The 19,467-nt window shown below is 32.7% G+C and overlaps 1 protein-coding gene across 1 annotated transcript; it reads right to left on the reverse strand.

Moving 5' to 3' along the window:
- Positions 1-1,374: 1,374 nt before the first annotated feature.
- Positions 1,375-3,271, reverse strand: LOC111408181. The gene has a single exon (XM_023037979.1). It carries the CDS (start codon positions 3,203-3,205, stop codon positions 1,535-1,537), a length of 1,671 nt encoding a protein of 556 aa, XP_022893747.1. The 5' UTR covers positions 3,206-3,271; the 3' UTR covers positions 1,375-1,534.
- Positions 3,272-19,467: the final 16,196 nt, after the last annotated feature.

Below are 19,467 nucleotides of genomic sequence, written 5' to 3' on the forward strand. Positions count from 1 at the left end.
ATCGAAGCAGTACTACCCATCCCTAAACTGATGGACAGACCAAGGTTACTAACCATACCCTTGGAAACATGGTTCAAAGTGTTTGTGAAGATAAGCCTAAATAGTGGGACATTGCACTACCTCAAGTGGAGTTCGCGTACAACAGCGCAGCTCATACGGCTACAAGCAAGACCTCATTTGCTATTGTGTATACAGAGGTGCCTTACCATGTAGTGGATTTGGTGAAATTGCCTAAAGGTGATAACAAAAGTGTTGCTGTTGAATATCTGGCAGAGGAGGTGTTAGCAGTTCATGATGAGGTAAAATAGAAGTTAGAGAAAACTAATGCAAAGTATAAGGCAGTAGTAGATTTGCATCGACGGAATAAACAATTTCAGGAAGGGGACTCGGTGATGGTGTTTTTGAGAAAGGAGAGATTTCCCATTGGTACTTACAATATGCTGAAACTAAGAAAGTATAGACCTTTCAAAGTGCTTAACCGGATTAACAACAATGCCTACATTATTGATTTGCTAGCTTCTATGGGTATTTCTTGAACGTTTAATGTGGCAGATTTGTATGAGTTCCATAAAGATGATAAGTCTATTCAGATTATAACTCGAGGTCGAGTTCTTCAGAGATGGAAGGAACTGATGTAGGACATATTGGTCATATTGAAGAAAGAAACACTAGTAGAAATAAAATCTTATCTTAATTTTGGATTGGGCCCATAAGACAATTTTGGAAGGAGAACGACAAGAGGAACAATATTCACTGCTATGCTATGATGTACGACGAATTTTGGCCATTCGAGTTCGTTTATGCTTTGAAAACTGGTTTTTAAAGTTTTGGCGCTATTTTTGTCAATCTATTTTGGGTTTTTTTGCAATTCTAGTTTGTTTAAACTTCTTTTTTGTTACTTTTAATTGTTCTAAACTACGTTTCCATCTTAGTTCGTTTTTACATTATCTTTCATTAATAAAATTCATGAGTTTATTTTTTTTATTATTTGGTGAATTCCAAATTTTTTGTTCTTAAGGTTTTCGCTTGAATTCCTTGTTTTGCGCTGCATCAAATTTGTTCCTTTATTAATTGAATAAACTCCCTTTGGTGGGGATTAAAATCAGATTTTTATAAAATATGATAAAATGTGATATTGAAAAGTTGTAGATCTTATGAAATATGTAATTAAAATTAATTGTTGATTTTGACTTAAATTAAAATCAAGATTCTAATCCCTACTTAACAAGGGTTAAGTTTGATGCTTTTGACTCCATATTTTTCTTGAAAGTAAAAATCTGAATTCCTTATTTTTCATAAAAAGATAGTGTCTTCCAACAGTAGAATCTGAAAGGATGAAATTATTTTGGACTGAATTTAACTCAATCCCTTTGGTGATCACATATCAACGATACAATTATGTCGAAAATAAACCAGTTTATTACGAATAAAAATGCTATTAATTCCAATGATTACAATCTTAAATTAGGAACACACAGAAATATACCTTGTCATCATTTATATGTGTAATATATATGTAGTTGCTGGTCGAGATTCAAGAATCCCAAATGGGACCAAAAGCAGGAATCCCTGCACCCTTGCAAGCATCAACCACGTCCCTGCTACCTTCTGGATTGCTAGTGACTATCACAACCTGAGCTCCCCAATTCTTAGCGGCGGTGACGCTCATTTCCGACACGTTCGGGCGGCCAAGCAAGGCCGTGTCATGGATTATCACCTTCTCCTTAGGATGTCCGCTCAACATTTCCTTAATTTCTTTACCAAAATTTTGATCTACATTTTTTGTTACCCAAAGTAAGCAAACGTCAGCCCTGCATGGCTGCAGGAGGAAGGAGAGGAAGACGCAGATTCCTGAGCCAGTGGCTACCAAAAGGATCCTGTCGTACATGTTGGTTAGGTATGGAAGCCCAGCAAAATGGACCTTTCGAACCCATAAGTGGGTAGGTGGGTTAGTGACTAGAGATTTTGTGAAGTCACCTACTGCACCAGCCAGCATCATGTGCTCTTTCTTGTTGTCTGATATTATGCCAAATGCATGCCATTCTGAAAAGGGTGATGGACTAATCCTACCCAGTATTCCAGCCTTAATTCCACCCTGGAACTTGATGATCGAGGCATGGCCTGACGGTGACGAGACTTGAACTGGGACACGCCGAACAGTCAACCACGGTATGATGATTAGGATAGTAATTGCGAGTGTGAACCAGAACTCCTGCTGTTTAACCAATCTTGATCCAATATCATCGCTATAGGATTTTGTTTTAGGGTCATAAGAGATAGTGAGAGTGATGAATGCCCATAGGAGAGCAAGTGCGGTCCAACCCATGAACCGATGAGACCTTTCGAATACGTTGTGGTGGAGATGTCGAACGAGTGGGAATGCTGCGGCTGAGGACAAACAAAGGAGTGCAAGAATGGTGGAGGCAACACCGACGATCTCGGACGAGGTATTTTCTCTGTCTTTTAGAGTGAGGACTAATGAATAAATAAGCCATGCAATAGAGGAAATTCCACAACTACTGTGTATTCCACCTAGTGATTGAAGTAAAGAGGTAGTCATGGTTTTGAGCCTAAGGGGCACCCATGGCCACCCCAATACATTCACTGCCAACCAGAAAACAACTCTCAGAAAGGCCTCACTCCGACAGAGTACCAAAGCAAATATGTTGCAAATGGAGAATAATGCAGCCCTATTTCTTGCATACTGGAAGTTCCCGGTAGCAGCAAGAACCAAAAGGGTAATGTTTATAGCCAAACAAACAACAAAAAGTCGTTTGTAAACAGTAAACAATCCCTGATCTAGCAGTATAACTGAGAGTCTTGATGACTGCTTCTGTTTACCACCGGTAGCGGCAACGGCAGCGGCAGCTGCCTTAGGCGGTGGTGGAAGTGGTAGCGGAACTTGCTCATTTTTCTCTTCTTCGTGGCCTTCTTCAATATCAGCAAGAGTCTCCACCTCATCATCATCTTCTTCAAATTCAAGATCACAGAAGTGGCTACTGCTTCTGCTCATTGTTCTTTCCAACATTTCAGAAGATGGAACCACTTTAGAAAAGCTTCCCCATGGAATCCAAGATCTTTTACTACCGCCGGAACGGTTAATTATGGCCGGAGTTGGGAGGGCAAATAGATCAGAATGTGGTTTAATCTCAAAAGACACTCCCCGGCAGCTTGAAAACCTTTCAATCTTTTCTGGGATTTCCATATTTTCACTCAAAAATCAAAATCAAAAGCTTAATAATAGAGGAAATTGATGTTGTGAAGAATAGACTCTGAAGGAGAGGCTTGTGCTTTTGCATGTAGAAGAGGCTGGATATTTATAGTCCCCGTCCACCCTGTAATTATTTAAAAATAAATACTTTTTCCCAATGATTTTGGTAAATCAGATCATTGATCGAGTCAAGATAGTTATTTGCATTTTTTTATATACAAGAACTTGCCGCCAGTTGGCCCTCTACCTTGCTTGTTCTTCTTCTTTTCTTCCATTACCGTCTTGTAGCATTTTATCTAAGATCGAACAAGAATTTACACAACCGTCTAATTTTAATTAAGTGACTGCATTGTATTTGTTTTCTGTATAAGTGCTGTATTTGGACGTGAATATATAGGGTAACCTAGTCAATCCCTCCTTGATATGTCCGAACTATGTTGCTAAGCAATGACAATTTTATCAAGAATTGCACAAATTTTACAATTGATAATATTTGTTTTACATTTTCCAAATTAATTACCACTAATTTTCCGTCGAAATGCCTATACATCCTTTACTTTCGGAGTGTGACATAAATGTCGGGACTCAAAGATAATAATACTAATCGAAGAAAATAAATTACTTCACGACTTATAGGACGATATCTAGTAATTAGTTCTGGTGTAGAAGCTATCATATATTTGATTCGTAATTAGACACAAAACAAAATTTTAAGTTCTTCTTTATTGGTATTTAAATTTTAATAACATAATTGAACAAGTAATCAATGTGCTTTAGTATTCTATACAATTGAATACGCATTGCCGGATATCATATTAAGCTTCAATAATTTGCTCATTGATTTCAATCATTGTTGGGAAGTTTCTGAGAATTCGCTGCAGAAATGCCAAATGGAAATTTAATGCATTAAAAATGTAATGAAGCTAATTCCGTTACTGGTAATGGTGGACCGAGTCACCCCTTGACCAATTATTTTAATAGTTAGGTAATTTGTTTGCTTATATTTTGTCGAACTAACCTATATTTTTCTTATATCTAACTTATAGTGACACTCAGTAAAATTAAAATATTAATAAGGGAATTTTGAGATTTTGATATATTAATGTACCTTATTGTTAAAGAAAAGGTAATGCTCTTGGGCAACGTTTTCTGACTTATCCTATGATCACGACTAATTAATCATTATATGAATGGGTCAATGAAGATAATCATAGTTCATGCCTACATTTTTAAGGTAATTACCTCGTATACCAAATTTCGATAGCTTTAGGACATTGCTATAAGGGCTTGTTTGGCATGAATTTTGAAAAGCCAGAAGGCACTTTTGAGACTCTAAAACTATTTTTGGACCCATTTGGCTAATATTTATGAAAGTATTTCTGGTAGTTAAAAAAGCTTTTGAAGAAAACTCGCCCAATATGACTTCTTTTAAAAACACTTTCAGAACAGAAAGTATTTTTAAAAATTATTTTACAAACAAAAATTAAGGCAACTTTCTCCAAAACTTTTCTAGAAAAACTAAAACCAATAGTCATGCCAAACGGGTCCTAAATTGCATGATAATGGACTCTTGTAAATCCCAACCATTGATATTTATATCTATCTATTTTATAAGTAATCTTTTGATCATAGATTATATTTGATAGTGAATATGTATAAAATACGTGGATGATATCTTTATGTGCATATTACGAATCGATCCTCTTTCAAGAAGAGAGACGACTTTGGCTATAGTCGACTCGTCTCCAATCAAGAATATTTCAAGAGTTCTCTTTGAATTGCACAGTAGTTAAAATTATGAGTTGCATTCAAGGAAGAGTTATAATCTAAAGTAGAATCATCGGACGACCTTCAGGGAAAGAAAACGCGTACTGGGCTTGGATGTGCTACACCAACGACTTCGATACATAAGCAATAATTGTCTTAAATTGCTTGGTCCGAAGGTTGAAAACAAGAATAGAAAAGCCAAAAAATGAAAAAGCAAGTCACAAGAAATTCTTCTATTATAGAATATTGAGACCATGTTCTGCACAATTACTTTGAAATAATTCCTGCATTGACAAGATACCTAATTATTTTCACTATTTAATGAATGGGATACGTAGTCATTTTCTACAAGCTAGTGACAAAATTCTAACTCGTTGGTATGCTAGTTATTAATATTTTGGAATTCAATCATAAAGTGTCAACATCATTAAAAAGGAGTAACTCAAATCGTTATATTTTGTTTATTTGTTCATATTTATTCGATATGATATTCGATCCTCAACATATGTCCCGCAAAATGATTATGAATCATGCTTGGTGTACAATGTTGGTTGACAATTTTAGTCGGCAATTCACACTTGATAACATCATATTCATATATTTCAAAAGTTGTTTTTTAAATCAATGGTTTGAATTTTGACAACATTGTTAACATTATTGTCAAGCATGATTGTACAAATAAATTAATTCTTACTTATTTTACCACATCAAATTGGAAATTCGTTTACTCGTTTGAGTCATTGCCAAATCGAATTGCTTGTTTGTACTTAATGAATACTGACTCATAGTTTCATTTTAATATGTAACACTCTTATACGTTGTCTATTTGTTTTGTAATTATTTGACGTGAAGTTGTATCCTTAATGCTAATTACGCATATATTTGTATGTGAGACTTTTACAACTTAATTTATCTTTATTGGTGACAACTATTCTTCGATGTTAATGTTTTGCATAATAAATATCCATCAATCTCTAAAACAAGGGACGAGAATAATAGAAGAATAAACTATCAATTATCAGACCTTTTTTTTTTTTTTTCCTACCTATTCTTTTTGGTTTTTGTGGTATTCAGCTTAATATCCTACTATAAATTCTTAACAACAAACGACCGAGTCCCATTAATAACAAATATATTTCTTTTCGAGTGCAATAGACAAAGTATATTCACGCTTTTCCTCTTAAACTATATTTAGGAGACTTTTTGATGTAGATTTTCTGATAATAAAGAAAAGTTATGGCCCATCTTTACTTATTTTATTTGGAGAATGTGCACTTAAAAATGAATGTTAGAAAATAAAACAAAAAAAATGGACTATATACTTGAAATTTAAAAACTATTTGTATTGTATTCCTTGACAATGTCATAGTTCAATGGGGAGAAGTTGATTGGTTGAATCCTTAGGCAACCAACTAGGTCACATTGTTGACTTCAAGATAGTTGACTTTGTGGGATAGAGGGAGCAAACAAATTAGAATAATGCTGAGTGCATAGGCTCAGCTTTATAAGATGTTTACAGGCCCTTTCACATGAGGTGGGTCCCCACCTCATTTAACAAAATACCCAAAAATGCCCTGTCCCTTGTGTTGAGAGGAGCCTGTGAGGGTTCTGTCCTGGCACTGTAGCAGTTCTCAACAAATTATTTTCAAATAGGGCCACGTAGGCCCTGTTTTTGTTTTTGGACAGGGGGAGTAAAATTTCAATAAATCTGCTTGCACAGAAGTGCAACTACTAGATTTTCACCAGAAACAGATGTGGCGGTGTTTGTTCAATCTGCTTTTTTTTTTTTTTTTTTCTTCATAATATATACGATGGCTTGGGCATTGCTATTTATTAGAAATTTAGAATGAGCCCAAAATAGTCCATTTTCACTTATATGGCTCAGAACTTGATTTGTTAACTACCCAAGCTGGCATACTGAACACGCTACCTTAGGCTATCGACATCTTGGCCTAAAGTAGTTTCCAACAAACTAATTTTCTTCACATAACATTACAACGTGAAATTTTTTTCATTTGCAATCAATTAAATGAATCTTTCCATTATATTCGGTCCATTGCCATATTTAGTAAAGTTTCAATCCGACGATATCATTTAGAATTGCAAACCATGATTTGGTTGGACTCAACAGGAATTGATGTGCTCTGATCGCTATCATGTCTGTCCCTCTATAATTCCGAAAAGGATATGAATGGAAAAATCACACATGTTATATGAACTTTCATAACAAATATTACTTACAGAGTCAAGACAAGCCGGTAAATGTAACATCAAATGTGTGTGGATTTGTAAAGTATTTCCAGCATTTATCCTATAATTCTTGGCATTCCTTTTCAAGGATCGCTTTCATTTATTCCTTCATTCCAAACTCTCGTCACATTCCTTTCATGCTCTTCATGTTGGAAAATATGGAGGAGAAATGGAGTAGAGACAAGAATAATATCACAATAATGCAACAACAAAAATAATTAACACCAGAAATTTGATAAGAACAAGATCGAAGACTTGAACGCGTAATCGCCGTCCTCAAACTATATTTGTCTCCTCTTGGGATTGATTGAGATGCTTAAGATTTTGGCAAACAGTTCGTATGATTATATTAAGCCTTGAAAAAAGATCTAGCACTAAAGCACAAATGTGACCCTCCAAAACTTTAAGAACACAAGGACGAAAAGAGTATGAATGTAAATCAAGAATTTGATATTGGAATGAATATGGATCACAAATATTTCTTACTTGTTTTTGGCTTGAGATGCATCATCTGTATATAGGCCACCACCAATGTGCATGAATTGATGCCAAAATATGTTGAAAAGCCACCACAATTCGAAGTTGCAACAGTAGGAAATCGACCTCCAACAGTTAATTTTGTATAACGAGCAATTGCAGAGTATAAATCTATGCGACAGCATAGAACAACCCAAAGAGGCCCTAGAATTTCCTGCAATAGACCAAGCGATGCATAGTATTAATCTATGAGGCTGCATAGAACAAAGTTTTGCCTCTAATATCGTTTTTCGTTTTTTCTTTATATTTATTCATCCCATTTCATTTTTCTTGAATGTTGAACAACATTTCAACAACCCCCCACTTCTTCAAAATTCGAGAAAGTTCTCATACTCAAATCATACGATACTCATGCATAAGGACTAAATATCTTTCGATTTGAATCTAGCAATAATGTAATCCAAACAAAATAAAGTCGGAATCAAAGGTAGCCGTAGCTTTGAACCAATTATTCCGTGTGACAATATCGGTTTGAACACATACAAGTACCACATATTCTCAAGTTCCTCATAACTCACTTAGCACTGTTATGACCTTGCGCTCATCCTATTCGACAAATTTTTAAGAGAGACACTCCAACTCTCAATTGAGACGGCACCACCTCAAAGTTTGTTTAGGTAAAGTTCTTCCAGTACATTTGTTACTTTTAGAAGTACTTGTGTTTTAGCACTAAATTTCATTAAGAGCTTTAATGCTCAACCCTCATTTCAGTAACAATCGGCATTATTTTACTTAAGATAGGGTTATTGCGGATTTGAATAATGCTGAAACCAGCCCACACATCAAATGACTTGTTTTTACCCTTTGAACCCATAGATTACCTTTTGAATAATGACGGGTAGGGTTGCTATCATTGATAGACCTTTATTGCAAAAGGAGTTTCAATCTCATCCCACTCGAAGTAAATGCCACTAAATCTTTATCTAGTGGTTTAGTTAAAGGATTCGCTAAGTTCTCTATTGACTTTACATAATTTAAGAAAATTATTCCATTTTTGATTAATTTCCTTATGTAGTCGTGTCTTAGACTCATATGTCTAGACTTTCCATTGTATACCTAATTATATGCTTTCACTAGCGTGGCTTGACTATCACACATGATAGGTATTGAAGACATATTTTACGATCCCAAAGGTATCTCATAGAAGACATCCTTAAGCCACTCAACCTCTTTCTCGGTATCCGATAGTGCCACAAATTCAGATTCCATGGTTAAGTGTGTTATACATGTTTGTTTCTTTGATTTTCAAGAAACAGCACCTCCTCCAAGAGTAAACACCCATCCCGAAGTTGTTTTACTTTCACCTGTGCTAGATATCCAACTAGCATTGGTAAATCCTCCAATACTACCAAGAATTTATTATATTGTACGCCCAAGTTCTTGGTTTTCTTTGTAAGCATCCAAGAACTCTCCTAATAGCCTTCCAATGATCGTTGTTCGGATTGTTAGTAAACTTGCTAAGTTTATTTATTGCATGAACTATGTCCGGTCTTGTGTATTGAATTACATACATAAGACTTTCTATAGCACTTGCATATTCCAATTGAGCAATCGCCCCTTCCACTATTCTTTACGAATGTCAGATTTGGATCGATTGGGATACTATATTCCTTTAAATTCAAATGTTTGAACTTGTTTATCATATTTTCAATATAATATGATTGACTAAAAAGGTAACCCCACAAGTTTTTGTGACTTTGATACCCAAAGTGGTGTTAAAGTTTGGGGTCCATCTTAATAATGTCAACTTTATTAAGAGGAGTGTCCCAATCCTTTATATATTGGTCATTATTTCGGTATTTTATCGATGTGGGATTATATTCCCTTAACATGCCCCCGCAAGATGGTGGCTCGTTTGAGCAGACCAATCTTGAAATTCGTGTGCTCATTTTTAGAGACTTAATCGGATCGAATCGCTCGTTGGAGCTTAATGGGCTCTGATATCATGTTAAGGTTTGGGGTCCATCTTAATAAGGTCAACCTTATTAAGAGGAGTGTCCCAATCCTTTATATATTGGTCATTATTTTGGTATTTTACCGATATGGGATTATATTCCCTTAACAAATGGTATCTACATGTCCAAGATCCTTCATTTTGAATGTGTAAGATAAAAATCTCTTTGTTTCTTCTATACCGTCCATGTGATTACTCATAATCAACATGTCATCAATATATAAGCATATAAATATTACATAATTTTCACATATTTTGAAACATAAACATTTATCTACACTATTATGTTTAAACCCAAAAGATATAATTGCTAAGTCAAACTTCTCATGCCATTTTTTAGATGCTTGCTTCAATCCGTATGAAGATTTCATCAATTTGCATACCTTATGTTCATTCCCATGTAGGGTAAAACCTTCGGGTTCTTCCATATAGACCTCCTCATTGAGATTTCCATTTAGGAATGCCGTCTTGACATCTATTTGATAAACAAGCAAGTCATATTTTGAAGCTAAAGCGAATAATATCCTAATCGATGTTATTCTAGCAACTGGTGCATGAGTATCAAAATAGTCGATTATTTTCTTTTGTCGTTATCCGTTAGTTACCAATCTAGCCTTGAAAGTATCTAGGGATCCAATAACATTATATTTTCTCTTAAATACCCATTAGCATCTAATAGGTTTGGATCCTGGTGGTAAATTAACAAGTTCCTAAGTATTATTGGACATTATCGAATCCATTTTGTCCTTAATTGCATCATTCCAAAAGATGCTATCACGTGAAGCCACAGCTTATTTATGAGTCTTAGGGTTGAAATCCACTTGTAGAACAAAAGGAATTGTTCTTACAACATTCAACTCGTTTCTCTCTACTAAATAAAAGAAAATAAGTTGAGAATCGATTTCATCCGGTCCCAAAGACTTCTCAACCCGAGTTCTCTTGTTTCTTCGTGGTTCACTAGATTCATCAACATCTTTAATAGACATTTCATCACGTGTTCCACTTGCGCTAGGGACATATTCAAGATTTTCCCTCAATTCATTATTTCGAAGATCGCGAATCCTCAAAGAACTCCACATCGTTGGATTCGATAATCACATGGAACTCCAAATTCAACAATCTATAAGACTTGCTATTATTCGCATACCCCACAAAGGTATATTTAATGCCTTTTGAACTTAATTTGGTCCTATTCGGATTCGTGTTCTTGCAATAAGCAAGATACTCCCACACTTTGAAGTATCCAATGTTTGGTTTTTTTTCCTTTCCACAATTCATAAGGAGAAACCCTAGTATATTTCGAAAAAATCCTATTATGTATCCTACATGCACTTAATAAAGTTTCACCCCACAAGTTAAATGGCAACATAGCATGAATAAGCATGGCGTTGACCATTTCAACTAAGGTTCTAATTTTGCTTTCAGCTAAATCATTTTGTTCGGATGTCCTAGGTTCAGAACATTGGTGAATTATTTCATATTGTTCACAAAACAAGTTAAAATTGTTGGAAAAATATTCGCTACCTCTATCACTTCTTAAGATTTTAATTTTCTTTTCTAGATAATTTTCAACCTCGTTTTTGTATATTTTAAACATATCAAAAGCTTCACTTTTATGCTTTATCAAGTAAATATTCGTATATCTAGAAAAGTCATCAACAAAGATAATTAAATACTTATTTCCACCCCTAGTTAACATGCCATTCATTTCACATATATCGGTATGAATAAGTTCTAAAATTTTAGAAGTCTTTGTCACACTATGATAAGGCATTTTGATCATTTTAGATTCTATACATATCTTGCATTTACTTTCATTATTTTTATCATATAAGATTAATTCACAATTTTTCATGTGTTTCATGGTACTTATTCCAACATGACCTAATCTAGCATGCCGTAATGAAAATAAATCCACAACATAAGCAAAATCAGTTTTATTCAATTCATTGTCAACGGTACATAATTTCACCATTTCTTCACAAGAATAACATTTTCCAACAAAATTCCCATTAAGGGATAATACAAGTTTTTCGAGCTCGATAATGCCCGATTTGCCTAAGAAATTTTCACTAACCAAGTTCCAATTTACATCCGGAATGTGCAATACATTTGTTAGAGTGATGATTTTCCCGGATGTGAAGATAATATCAACATTTCCCTTGTCAATTACTTTGGACCGCATTTCGTTACCCATTTAAATCTCTTGGCTTCCATTCATCTCATGATATGTTCTAAACAATGATTTATCATATGATAAATGTATGGTTGCACAAGTATCATACCACCATCCGGATACTTTTCCTTTGATAGCAATTATTTCACTTATGGTAGCCACAATTTTTCCTCTTGGATGGAATTCACTTTACCCTCAGAGTTGTTTTGTTTTCGGTGTTTACACTCCTTAGAGTAGTGACTAGATTTTCCACAAACAAAACGTCCTCCTTTAGTCTTCTTCTTGCACTTGTTAAAGTTCCTTGAAGGCTTCCTCTTGTTAGATTTTGTAGGCAGATCGAATTTTTCAACAGTATTTGCGTTAGAAGTTCCTTCCAAAGGATTTTCACTCCTATCACGCATTCTGGATTCCTCCTCAATCTGAAGATACTTTTGCAATTGTTCCAAAAAATAATGTTCGGAACTATGCATTATTTTCTTCAATGTCGTTAACACTAAAGCATAAGTGCGACCCTCCAAAACTTTAAGAATACAAGGAAGAAAAGAGTATGAATGTGAATCAAAAATTTGATATTTGATATTGGAATGAATATGAATCACAAATATTTCTTACTTGTTTTTGAGTTGAAATGCATCACCTATATATAGGCCACCACCAATTTGCATGAATTGGTGCCAAAATAGGTTGAAAAGCCACCACAATTAGGAGTTGCAACGGTTGAAAACCGACCTTCAACGGTCAATTTTGTATAACTATGCGACTACATAGTATCAATCTATGCGACAGCATAGAACAACCTAAAGAGGCCCTAGAATTTCATACAATAGGCCATGGGACTGCATTGTATTAATCTATGCGGCTGCATATAACAAGGTTTTTGCCTCTAATATCGTTTTCATTTTTTCTTCATATTTATTCATCCCATTTCATTTTTCTTGAATGTTGAACAATATTTCAACACTTCAAACACATTCTTTAGATTCATTGCTGCCCGTCTGTAACTTGTCTTGTGATTATATCATTATTTGAGGTTTACAGTTTTCCAATACTTCCAATTCTCAAATTGCAAACTTATACCATTGTTATATAGCTTCAGTTTTCATGTTCAATTTGAAATTTGATTGATTTTGCCATTTTCGTATGTTTGGAATTCGATATTGTATATAAAAACAAATGAGATGAAGTGACATTATGATCATCATGTACTGGGATTTAATATGTAACAAGCATATTACATGTACATTCTTTTTTACAATGTGTCAAATAGCGACACATAATTAGACAGTTTAAATTCTTTTAAAAAAAAAAAAAAAAAAACCCTTTTCCGCCTAACACTTTTTTAATTTCAATGAAATGTACACTAAAATGTCAACTATGGAGTGTACGCTTAGCATTATTTGAAATGTAAACCCTTTTTTTATTTGGTGAGAAACAACTGTCTTTATACAGGCACAATTACAACCCATAATTACAATGATAATAATCAATGTGACTCATTGTTTGAGCCCCATTTTGAGGGGAAAATATATTTTGGAAGAATAATGCTATTTAGCCCTATTATGGCTATAAATTCAATCTACACGGCGCATTTGTACCTCGTAGACTGAAGTTATAACACCAATGGAATTAAATAACATTAATTGTTTTGGAAGTGTTTTTTTTTTTTTTTTGAAGAAAATTAAAAAAAAATTGGGTTATGTGTAAAATGATTTTATTGAAAAATATGCGGTCGAAAATGAGTTTTTAAAAAAAAATGATTTTTTGATAAAATGGGGCTCAAAGAAGGGCATATAATGTACGTTTTTTACTGTGTAAATGATGTACAGCTCATGAAAAACGACGACTTGTCATATAAGTGATCTCATATGATCTAATATCACTACTTTTTATGACTTCATTCCAATTGCAAGCTTCGTATAATTGTGTTTAATGTTTCCTCATTTCAATTAAGGTAACAACCTCAGGCATATGATCGATCTCTCATTGTATGACGGACGGTGTGTACAAGGCTAGGGAATTCACCACTATATGATTGATTGACTATTATAAATTAGTCATACAGATGAAGTGCAACTAAAAAGAGTTAAATTTACTAAACCCTCCTCATGGAAGTTGTATAAAAATGGTCCCCTCGACCCCACCCCCCATTTTTTTGACGACTATCAAACCCTTACCATATATTACCAGCGGACCCCGCATATGAATTGATAGTGTTCATTGCAAACCTTTATAATTCACAAGGACTTTCTAAAGGAGTGAATGGATGTGTTTGCAGAGGTGAGAGTGAGACGATGGGCACATTTAAACGAATGAAATGTGCAATAATGAGAAGGGGTAGATCATCCAACTTCACCACTTCATCACACTTTGTTTTATTTGTCACATGCACAAAGGGACAGTGAAGGTGAAAGTGATTTATCAGCAGCCATGAAATTTTTCAAATTTGAAAGAGGTCACTAGAAAGAGGCATGCTCAAAATTGAAGCATTTTATGTAGAATTTCCTTTTCTTAAATTTTTGGCATCTTTGGGATGCAATCTTTCTATATTTACTATTTAGAGTCTTTAAAAAATAAATAAAATTCAGTGATAAGTTATATATAAAATGAGAAAAAGAACAAATAATATAATGCAAAATGCCAATAGTTTTTCTTGACAACTAATTTTGATAATTATCATTTTGGATATACGAGTCTTTGACACTTATGTTGAAGTCATTGAAAATATTCATTTCGTTGCTACTTCATCGTGATATGCTTTGAACTTATTTGATGGTGATTTTCCATCAATGAAATTATATTCTTTAGTATTGAATGATATATGAAATCTAAGCAATATAATCATATGTTGTGAAAATTTATTTCTAGCTTGAAAAAATAAATAAATAAAATCTAAAATATTCACAACAGAAATGAAACTAGCCTATGTTCTATTTTCATTTTTGTTGCAAAATTTCTACTTTAAAAAAATAATAATAATAATAATAATAAGTGTTTAATAAATAGGTAGTACATATGAGTCTTCCATGATGTAATTAAAATTATTATATTTTAGATTATAATCGTTTAAAATTTTGAGAAAGTTCTACTAGATCAAGTGAAATGGAATATTTAATGAATTTTGAATTTTCATATAGTAATAAAGTATAGTTGATATAATTGATTATCAGTTCTTTATTTAATTAAAACTAGGGATAATTGCAATAAATGCTCTAAACTTTTAAAACATTAGCAGACTTTTTCTAAACTTTTAATTTGTTGCAATCATCACCTCAAACCTTTCGAAAGACTACGACAAAAGCCTTTTGGATAGTTTCCATTCAAATATCTATTAGTTGACTATGAAATTTGATTTTAACCATATTTTTAAAAAAGGGTAAAATAGTAACTTTTCATTTACTGCATTAAAATAAGTTAAAAATTAAATTAAAAAAATAAAAATAAATACAAAATAAAGAACCTGTCTCCCTATTCAAATCTCCTCATTTTTCTCCTATGTAAATGAGAAATTTCTTCACTCGAAGATGCTTCGTCCATAAACATGACTTCTTGCTTCTTCTCAAATGATTCCTTTTCCACAACTTTTAAGTAGAAATTTGTGCCATTATCTTAAGGGTTCTTCATTTTCTTGGAGGACCCAACCCACCCCCCTCTTTTCTACAGATGCATTTTTTCCTTAAAACTCTTAATTTCGTAAGAACCCAGGAGAATTTTTGCAAGATTTTCACGCCATCTATTATTTGAAGGATTTATTTTTTTTTTTCTAGAATTCTGAGGTTTGAAAGTCATGGAAAATACAGATATTTTCGCAAGTTTTATTGTCGGGCTCCATTGTTTAAAGGACAAATCTGTGTTTATTTTATTGAGAGTTGATTTGGAAGGGGTGAAGAAATGAGTTGCTTCCGATGTTTTAGGAAAGTAAGTTACAAGGAGGAAGATTTTCCGATTGCTCAGGCCAAAGATATCACTACACCACCTCCTCCTGGTATGCCTTATTATAGTGGAAGATATTGCAGCGACCATGAGGACAAAGGATTGGAGTTGGAGGTGGGGATTGGTGGAGGATAGGTTTGGGAAAGAAGATGAACAGTGACCTTGTTCTTTATTTTTTTTATTTTACTAAAATTTATTTTAATAGATAATTACTTTTTTGTCCCTTTTAAAATATAAAATATATGATTAAACTTAATTTTTGGGTCAACTGATGGAAAAATAAATGGAAACTATCCAAAAAGATTTTCACTGCAACGTTTCGAAATATTTGGAGTGATGGTTGCAACAAATTAAAGGTTTGAAAAAAATCTGTTAATATTTTAAAAATTTGGGACCTCTGCCACAATTATCCCTTAAAACTAATGATCTCATGTAACTCAAAAGTATATGAAGATAGAAAGAAAAATATATCTTAAATATAATGAAATAAGAATTTCAACATAATATTAAGTAGATGGTAAAATCAGAAGTATGTATATTTACTTTTTGATAAATTCACTTGGTGTTAATTATACTTTCACTTTAATTTAAGTGAGTAATTGTACTTCAATTTTGTCAATGGTGTAACTATACTATAATTTGATTCCAATCGAATAATTATGTTTTAATTTGATTGAATCGACTTATTATAATTTAGTTTGATTTAATTGAGCTAACTCTAACCAATGTCATAGAAATTGATTATGTGATATTAATAAACAATGGCCATCACACATAAGTCTTAGATGCAAATATGAAATAAGAATATCTTTAGCAAAGTAAATGGCAGTCATCATTATCGACTGTCACACGATTAATTTTCATTAGCGCAAGTGAAGAAATTGAACGGAGTTACCCGATTGATATTGCATTTAAGTGTAGTTATTTGATTGAACAAAATTGAAGTACGTTTACTAATTAACAACATAGTATGGTTACCGTGAATGGATTTACCCATTTACTTTTGGTGACATGGTGAATATAATAATAAAAATGAAACCTCCATAAATTTTAAAATGGAAGTAGTGTCTACGTAGTACTCAATAACTTTTGGGAGTGCCTCAATTTTCTCTAATATCTTTTAGAATAATGTTATTTGTACATAATTATTCACAGATTGACGTCAAGATAAAGCTTAAAAAAAATGGAAGAAGAGAAAGAAGTTAAACTTTAATATAATGACATGTCATCAATTTGTACACTAATTTATGAATAATTATATACATGTAGCGTTATTCTACTTTTTATTCCTCGTAAACAACTAAATTAGAATTTTTTTGCCGATAATTTGAGATAAGATTCTATAGTGCTATTCTTCGTGTGTTTTCTCGAAATAAAGTAGACGTTTACCCTTTATGTGATAATTGAGCCAACAATCTACAATCGGTGATCTGTCATATTTTATTTATATATATTTTTTTATCTTAACCAAACTTCATTACCACATAGATTGATATAAGCACTTTCAATAAATAATAAGTTTATTCAACGTAGAGTACAATTTCATTTTCGTAAGATAAATTGACAGTGCCCCCTCTATTAACAATTGTTTGGACGGTGTTTATAGTTGGTTTAAATTATAAACAGATAAAAATGAATGGTGATTAAACGTGTAGTATTTATGAATCTGTAGTATTTGTGAATCCCAAAAATGTGTGAAAAATTAGATTTGACTAGGAGTAATTATAAATTAAGAATAATGTCATTAGCATCAGTAATGTTTATCACCAGTCTAGGTGATAATGGGGGTCAACGGGGCTGTAAACAAAAATCGAAAAATCGAATTGAAATCGTATTTTAGAAACCGTCGGTTTGGTGCCACGTGAACCCGGTCAATGAAATGGTTTTGAACCAAACCAAACCGGTCAAAATGGTTTGGTTTAGGTTTGAGAATTTCAATTGCAGTTTAAAACCAAATCGAATCGGTAAAAATTTTATAAAAATGAAAAAATGAATTTTTTTGAAAATTCATCTAAATATGTAAAATTCAATAGTTTTGTCATTGTGAGTAATTTCTCAATTTCTAATTTTCTAATACATATATATTATTATTACCTAATAATCCTAATTTATATATAATAACCTCAAAACAAACATAATCTATCAAAAATCATTTTCCCCTTCAAAATTCATATAAACTCCAGCTGACACCCGACACAGTCTTGAGCCACCAGCACCACACACTCTTCTTCTTCAATTTTTTTATGCCTCTTCAAAGTGGAATTGTAGTCCATTATACCAAATCGGAGACAAAAAGATCCTAGGTCTTTGAAGATAATATTTGTTACGAATAAAGTTTCAAATCAATAATATTTTTGAGCAAATTGAGGTAAGAATCTAAAATTAAATGCGTTTCGTAACAACATACTAATGTAAGCTTGTGTAATTGTTATGTTTACATATTATAAACAACTGCTTTATTATTGTGGTTGATTATTCTCTTCGTCTAACCAATAACCTTTTTTTCAGATATGATGATCACGAGATCTTATTGAATATCATTATGTTTTTTGGGCTTTATATCTCGTTTAGTAGACTTGTATTGTACCGTTACCATAATGTTATTAAACTATGAAGGTGAACAAAAATGAAAAAAAAAAAAAACCATGTTTTAGTTTATTGTGATTTCACTTTGATTTAGTAGATATTTAAATTTATAGTAAATATATTTAGCACATGTTCAAGTCATAAATGTCATGTTATCATAATGAGAAAATTGATCATTAGAGAGGAGGGTGGGTCTCACGCACGAAACAACAGGTCAACAAATGCGATTGGACTTGTGGGATAATGGTCCAAATTTTCATTTTTTTTTCAAAAATTTTAATGTCGTAAAAATAGACAAACAAAAAAATATACGACGAAATCGACGGTTTAAAATCGGACCAAACCGTTAGGTTTAGGTTTAAAATTTTTTCAAACCATTCAAAATGGTTTGATTTAGGTTTGAATTTTTCTCAAACCGATTTAAACGGTTTGACTTGAAAATTTGTCAAAAATCGATAAAATCGGACCGCTTATACGCCTAGGTCAACCTAGACTTGTTCAATTAATTAAAGAATAATGTTATTTATCTTTATTGGGGGGTCATCTGACATTAGAGCATATTCAAGAAACTCTTTAAATACAAAATACTCTTTATTTTAGAGAGTTAATATTTAAAAATGAATTCCAAAAGACTCTCTACTTTCATTTTTTAAAAGAAAGAGTGTTTGGCTCTTCAAATTTAGAGAGTCAAATTCACTCTCTATTCTTAATGTACAATGATTACATTTAATTCATTACAAATTTCAATGCTTTACAATTTAAAATTTTCAAATTACATTTGAATTAATCGGTCCTTAATATATAAAAAATTATACTTAAATAAAATATGCGAAGAAATTATTAAATAATTATTGAAAAAAAAATAAAGAATTAAAGTAGAGAGCTTGTTAGAGTATATGAAAAAATTACTTCTAAATTTAAAGATACTCTTTATTATGTATAAGATGCTCTTTATAAATGGAGAGCCTTTTAAAAATGCTCTTATATGATATTGAATGATAAGACCTATCAACGGGTCATATATTTACACATTTAATGGATTTTATCATTTCTTCT

The sequence above is a fragment of the Olea europaea genome, chromosome 13, assembly GCF_002742605.1.
Source record: "Olea europaea var. sylvestris chromosome 13, O_europaea_v1, whole genome shotgun sequence".
In the NCBI taxonomy this organism is placed as follows: Eukaryota; Viridiplantae; Streptophyta; class Magnoliopsida; order Lamiales; family Oleaceae; genus Olea; species Olea europaea.

Excerpts from the sequence above, each read along its gene's own strand:
- LOC111408181 (XM_023037979.1), bottom strand. The coding sequence starts at position 3,205 with ATGGAAATCCCAGAAAAGATTGAAAGGTTTTCAAGCTGCCGGGGAGTG.